Below are 7425 nucleotides of genomic sequence, written 5' to 3' on the forward strand. Positions count from 1 at the left end.
TGTGATTAAGGGTATGGAGCTGATATTTATTAATGGCATTTCATTCATGATGTTTGTGATTTACGTGCTGTGCATCACTGGCTGTGTTTTGAGGGAGTAGCTTTAGCCAGTGCCTCCAGCTATAGTCTCCCTTTAAAGCCCTTTTCTGGCATAAGCCTCTCTGTTTAGTGATCTTACTGGAAATCCCAAGAGATTTTCCATTTCCAACTATTATTTTAATATCTCTTATCTGGCCAAAATAGTTTCAGAGTTTTCTACCTTCTTTATCAATTAAACATATAGTTCCTCCTTAAACAGGCAAAACTCATTCTGTTATGAAACTTTATTCTGTTAAAATCATCTTTCTTCTGATTCATCTTGTATTGTTAAGATAGCTTCACACTCTTTTAGCTGAAGATTTAAAAATATAGAATGGTAAGAAAGATGAGAGAGATGCAAAAAATCTTTGTCATCACAGCAAAAATTTCTGACTATGACGCTTAAGATGTAATTACACGGATGAAAACATTATAGCCTTTGGGTTTCTAGAGTATTTTTTATTAAAAAATCCCAACTATATAAAACACCAATTAAATCTTCAAGTGTCTGATTTCATTCTTTCTTGGAGGCATCCTCTGAGAAAAATAAGTGGAAGCCAGTAATAGACTATTTCTGAGAAGCCTTACCTCAGATCTAATACATAGTGATTATGTATCTTAAATCATATATTGAATTGGACAGATATCATTCCACAAAATAAGACTTTCATTTGCTTTAAATACAAGCAGTTGGCTTTTATTTTGTGGGTTTTTTTTTTGCTTTTGCTTATGTATGTAACACATATATAGTGGTTATCAATCATGTTTTTTATCTGATCTATACAGAAAGAACCAAAGGTCTCTATATTATAGCTTCATTAAGCAAACCTTTTACAAATCATGTTGTTCATGCACCTAAGTCGTCTCTGATTTTACAACCCCATGGACTGCAGCACACCTGGCTTCCCTGTCCTTCACCATCCCCTAGAGTTTGCTCAAAGTCACGTCCATTAAGTCAGTGATGCCATCCAACCATCTCATCCACTGTCACCCCCTTCTCCTCCTGCCCTCTATCTTTCCCAGCATCAGGGTCTTTTCCAGTGAGTCGGCTCTTTGCATCAGGTGGCCAAAGTATTGGAGCTTCAACATCAGTCCTTCCAGTTAATGTTCAGGGTTGATTTCCTTTAGGATGGACTGGTTTGATCTTGCTGTCCAGGGGACACTCAAGAGTCTTGTCCAGCACAATTCGAAAGCATCAGATCCTCAGTGCTTTGACTCTATGAACCATATGTATTTTTAAATAAGTTTTTTTACTTAACATTGTTTCTCTGGATCAGTTCCCTACAAAAATCTGTAACAGTGTTAGGAAGGGCATCATACAGGACTATCAGAAGTGCTTTGTGCTGCTGATCAAAGAGTCTGTCTTGTTTTAATTAGAAGGCTATAGCTATACATCTTATTTACCAGATGAAAGGAATAAATAAATGTAATAACCTATGAGAAATATAAGAAGGAAGACAGGGAGAAAATGAGGCAACATTTTTCTTTTTAGTATGAAGATTCTGCTTTGTTAGTTTCCTGAGTACCTATTATCAGCCATATCTTACCATTTCAGTGTGTGTGTGTGTGTGTGTGTGTGTGTTGGGGGCGGAGGGAGGGTGGTGGAGGTGGGGAGCTATATCCAAAGTGTGTCTTCATTTTGCTTGTCTAAAGACAGACATTACTACATTGCTCAGCTCTGAGGTTGGCTTGCTTCATTAAGATCTGATACTGTGAGTGCCGACAAGGAGCCAAAGATTTTCTTGTGATCTCAGGGATCCCCTGACCCTGATGCTTAAGAGGATGGCTAGAAACCCAAAGGGGTTGGCTTCTGTTGGGCCATCTGAACCCACTCCAGGGTGACTTATCCTCTTAGACCTAAGTTCTCTTCATTGGGGTAAATAATGGTCATGCCACAAGAGTGGATTACATGGGCACACTATTAACACAGTCTAGAACCAGAAATTTGCCCGGGGGGAGAGGAAGGAAAGTGTTGGGGTATTATTCCCCCTAATGAATTCTCTTCCATGATAGTCATGAGAGCTTCTATTGCCATGACCCAAGGAAATAAGTTTTTCAACTTTAGATAACAAATTTAGGGAATGGACCTTCCCCTTTGCCTTTCTCTGGTACCTCAGACCTGACTTCAGTTTATCTTTTATGATGATCACAGTGTGAGGAAATGGTGAGATAAGAATTAGGCACAAGTAATACAGGTATAATAGTTTCAGTAGCTTCTATGTGCCAGGTACTGTTCTGTGTGCTGTGCAATAACTAACTCCTTGAACAGCTCTCTGTGCAATACCATTATCATCTACATCTCACAGATAAGGAGATGGAGGCGGATAGAGTCAGAACCTTGCCCGAGGTCAGGCAGCTAGTAAGTAACACTAGGCTCTGACCTGAAAGCCCATAGGAAGTGCTTCCTGTCAGCACATTAGTCAGGGAATCCACCTTTACTGAGAAAGCTCAGCTTTGGCTTGAGTGTCTCCGAGGCCAGTCTGTCAACTTGTTCCCTGCTTACTGAAGCTATTATTGCTTTGAATGTGTAATTTCTAGATTCTGGTCAGAATTTATGTACCTGCTGTCAGGTCTTAACTATGTAGATCTCAGACATTTCGTCTTTTTCTCTGGGCTTTCTACCTTGGAAAGGGGAAGGATTCCCTTTAGCGGTTAATGAAATTCCTTCCAGGGTTGACTAATTCTTTTTTTGGTTCCTATTTTATTTATACTAGAATGTTTTCTTTCTTCACCACTTTTGCCATCCCAGGTCACATCACCAGAGCTTAACTGCCACTGAGTCAATTTTGATTCATTACAAAAGTAGCCTTTGTGCATAGGGCCATGAATTATGGAGAAACCCCTTTCCTTTATCTTGGTGAAAAGCTTCTGGAACTGGTGTCATCAGCTAAAGTAGTACTTGTATGATTATCTTCCTCCTCAAAAGAGCTGTCACTGAAATGAGTACAAACAAAGCCCTCAGATGTGTAAATTAGTTACCAGCATGAGGACATTGGGTTTCCCTGGTGGCTCAGATGATAAAGAATCTGCCTGCAATGCCGGAGACCTGGGTTCAATCCCTGGGTTGAAAGGATACCCTGGAAGAGGGCATGGCAACCCACTCCAGTATTCTTGCCTGGAGAATCCCATGGACAGAGGAGCCTGGCAGGCTGCAGTCCATGGTGTCACAAAAAGTCGGACATGACTGAGCGACTAGGCACACAACGTACGGACATTAATTTCTGGTAACATGAATGTAGACACAGAGTGCCATCACAGTAGTGAGTTCCAAATAAGACAAACTCAGGAAAGGCTTGTTAGAATCTGTGAGCCTCATTGGTTGACTGGCCAATGACAGAATGAAATATCTAAATTATTCATGGATGAGATAGGCAGAGTCTCAGATTTAGTGTCTGACATTTCTAGAAACAGAACCTAAGACAATGATAACCTCTTATTTAAAGCATGTGATCAGAAGAATCTTAAGAACTCCAGCTTGGACTCCTAGAGTTGTTTATAATGGTCTTCTAAATATCCTGATAACACAGATACTCAGTCTAGATAAAACAGAATTTACCAAACTGCTCAGAGCAAATGCTGAATTGATTCACAGGATGGGTTGATTTTACCTCTTTTATACCTGAAGAAGCTCCAAGTACCTTTCTACAGTCTGACTCATTGTTTCTGAGATCAAACACCTTCCTTTTATTTAGGCAGTGGAGTAATTTTACTGAAATTATTGCACAGGAAGTGCAGCTGGTATTAAGGGATAATGCTAGCCTGATGAGGGAGAAAAGAGATTTCTTTCTGTCCCTTATAAATATGCTAAATTTATAGAAACTTAAAACAGGTGGCAGCCAGAACGTTTCATCTCAAGGCATTAATAAGAAAAGGACTTTCAGGAACAAAACAACATTATTCACTCCTTTTAGTCAGACCATTTTAGAGTGTTAAGAAGATAGGATAGAAAGGGAAATTTCAGTTAGTATTTCTTGAAAAATTACTGATAACTCATCTTTCTGCCTTTCCCAGGAAGGAATGAAATATTGGCCAGCTTGTGCCCTCAAGTTTTTGGAATGTACCTAGTAAAGCTTGCTGTGGCCATGGTGCTGGCTGGTGGGATTCAAAGAACCGATGCTACAGGAACACGGGTCAGAGGTTGGTACCCATTAGATTTCTGAGAAATACTAACACATACAGTAAGAAGAGAAGCTACGATTTCCCTTTGCTGAATAAAAAATTGCTTGTTGAGCCTTATTTTCCAAATGCAATCTTTTAAAACCTGAGTTGTTCACTGTCTAATACTCACTCCAGCATCAGGAACCACTTTGTAGAACCCCAGTCTTTCCAAAGACTTTTCCAGTGAGTATGTAATTTTCGCTCCAGTCTATAAGGGAGCCACAGTATAAAATCTTTATGTTTCTTTTACTGTCTGTGGTTTTCATTGGATTTCCAGTCTTTCTTCAAGAGGAAAGGATTCGAAATAGTGCTTTTCAGTGTCTCCAAGTCAGTGTCTCTCCATCTGTGACTGTCAGTGTGTGTCTCTTAGACTACTGCTCTCAGTCATCTGCCTGCTGGCTCCCCTTCTGCTGGTGGGTAGCAAATATGCCGTCTGCTGAGAGGTGCTGCTGTAGGTCACGCATTCAAGCCAAAATGACTCTTAAGTCATTTCCAAATGGCAGGGAGCTCTTTTGTGGTTAAAACACTTACCTGACCTGAATGGCATAAATTAGGTTTATTAGGCCCTTATATAGGTAGTATAAGGGCCATAATAACCAAAGGCTTAACCAAAAGACTAAAAGGACATTATTGTAAACCAGGTGTTAGTAAGGACTCAAAACCATATTGTACAGTATAGAATAGTAAATATAATAAGGTTTATGCATATTGTATGTTTTGATTATCTACTATTACAAGGCATTCTGCTAAATGTTGAATTTAAATAGTATTTCCCTATGAATATTTTCAGAAAATACTTGAATATGACTGAATAAATTTGCTTGGTCAAAGATAACCAAATAAATTTGCTTGTGAGATAACATCTGCCACAGGATATTCACATGTTTTTCTATGTTACATTCAAAAAGTAAGAACTTTTAAGATAGATATTTCATTAAACTACTAAAATTTTCATAGAATGAAAAGGTTTTCACTTAACTATTAGAGTCATAAGTGATTTGGTGTTTATAAAGCACGTACAAAGTCACAAACACTTAAAAGTACTTAAATAAAAATACTTGTATGGATGGATGGAAAGAATCACAGTAGTTTGATATTTAAAATAGATTAAATAAAATTGGAAACTTTATAAGCCAAAAGTTTTTTAAATGTTAAACACAGTCCCTAAACATCTGGAACTAGAAAGAAAATCTCTTAAAAGTTTTTAATTTTAAATGCTGCACTCAGAAATCCAAAGATTATTTATTTTGAAAGTTAACTTTTCTAAGGACATTCTGGATAAAGTCTTCCTTGAATGACCTTAAATTAACATACTATATAAAATAGAAATTGTGTGAGCATTCCAAATGGACCATTTTTGACTAATTACTCTTATGAGTCTTTTCATAGCAATTAGAAACTTTATGTATGCTTTTCTAGGTGAATCTCATCTTTTATTGGTTGGGGATCCTGGCACAGGGAAATCTCAATTCCTCAAATATGCAGCAAAGATTACACCAAGATCTGTGCTCACCACAGGAATTGGATCTACTAGCGCAGGTATTTTATGTGATGATTTCAATTAATTTAATGTTACTTCAGAAGCTAACACAATGGTTATTTTCTTGTGAAAAAGTACCTATAATAGGATATATTTCAAGACTTTTGAGTTACTGCCAAAAACCTAAGTAAATATTCAGCATTACTTTTGTTGCTCTAAGAAAATACTTCAAAAGCTCCACCTTCACTTATTTTTCAAAAGCTTATTCCATGTGTCTTTTTTGTATCTTAGTTTGAAATGATTGTGTTCAATTTTCTCATTCTCTAGTGATTACTTTTGTATAGCCTTAAGCAGCATATATAATTCTGTGAAGACCCAGCAAACAGTGCTGAAACTAAGTAGGGATAAAATCTCACTTTACAAACTAAATAGATGGCATAAAGCTTAAGGCATTTTCATGCTTATGGATTTTACAGGCAGCAGTGATTCCTGCTAAAAATTCTTAGGTAGAAAATGTGTCTTAGTATGTGGAAAGTGTACTTTTATCACTGCAACGTGGAGCTTCATTCATACACTAATGATTCTTCAACAAGTACAGTATATCTAAAGCCTTTGCTGATAGAATGTTAAGATTTGATTATAGAGTGACTTGAGGAAAAAATTATTTTAAAAGACATGTTTTGATGCCATTTAAAATTTCTACACTGTTTTGACTGGGAAAATATTTCTCCTGTTCTCCTATAGTAGGCCTTCGGTTTCATACATTTTACAAATGTTGTTACTTGTTAGGGATGTCTACTGTCCATGGCCTGTACTCAGATTTCTTACAAGAAGCTTATATTTTAAAACTTATAAAACAGGAAGTGCTCCATTAATGGTCCTTAGTAACAAGATCCCTGTTTTAAGGGGTCTCAGCAGCAGCAGCTTTGAAATATAACTAAACAGTATATTAAGCACCGACAAGAAGGGATTTGTGGATTGAGAAGAGTTGACAAGCTTTAGGGTACTGGAAGGGAAAAAGGCAGGAATATATGAAGAACACTTCATATGCATTTCAAAATTTTATGACTCAGTATTTTAGAGTTCTGTATTAAATGATATTAACAATGAACAAATAAAAGAGTTTCCCCAGTAATGACGTGGAATGTTTCCTAAGTTAATTATTATATGGAGTGTCAAGAAATAAGACCAGGCTAATTTGTGGACTACTAGTAATTTCAGAGTATTTGGACAGTTTTAAACTGAATGGCTGCTGGATTCACTGAATTAGCACTTTTCTGTCTTATTGCCAAGGTTATAACCCAAATATGAAAGAAATGGCAGGTAGAAGGAATATAAATTTTAGAACTGTAGATAAGTTACTGTTACTTCTAATCCACCCAAAGGGCCAGACTACACTTTATTTAAACTGTATCACAACCCATTAGAGGGTCATAGAAAGTTATTCATGGGTCAGAACCAGCACTTTCAAATACAGTAACAGATACTACAGTATACTAGTGCACAGAGAAGGTGCACTATTACGGGTATATTATGTGAAAATTGTTAATATACATACTTGTGTTATGGGGGTCATACTTAAATTTCTTTTTTTTACCATAGATTACAGTGAAATGTTTTGAAAACTGTTGCCACTGACTTTCTTGGTAACTAGAAAACCTCAAACCTGAGGGTAAAGACCAAATGAAAGTCTAACGCTGTGTAAGATTA

General features: G+C 37.1%; 1 protein-coding gene across 3 annotated transcripts in view; it reads left to right on the forward strand.

Annotated features, from left to right (window-relative positions):
- Window positions 1–7425, forward strand: part of MCM9 (minichromosome maintenance 9 homologous recombination repair factor) — an 85162-nt gene that overhangs the window by 16787 nt on the left and 60950 nt on the right. For all 3 annotated transcript variants that reach the window (XM_068984841.1, XM_068984843.1, XM_068984844.1), the window contains exons 5-6: window positions 4089–4214; window positions 5655–5774. In XM_068984841.1, coding sequence (XP_068840942.1) covers window positions 4089–4214; window positions 5655–5774 — 246 coding nt within the window. The remainder of the gene's footprint in view (window positions 1–4088; window positions 4215–5654; window positions 5775–7425) is intronic.

This window comes from Capricornis sumatraensis, chromosome 13 (genome assembly GCF_032405125.1).
Source record: "Capricornis sumatraensis isolate serow.1 chromosome 13, serow.2, whole genome shotgun sequence".
Lineage (NCBI taxonomy): Eukaryota > Metazoa > Chordata > Mammalia > Artiodactyla > Bovidae > Capricornis > Capricornis sumatraensis.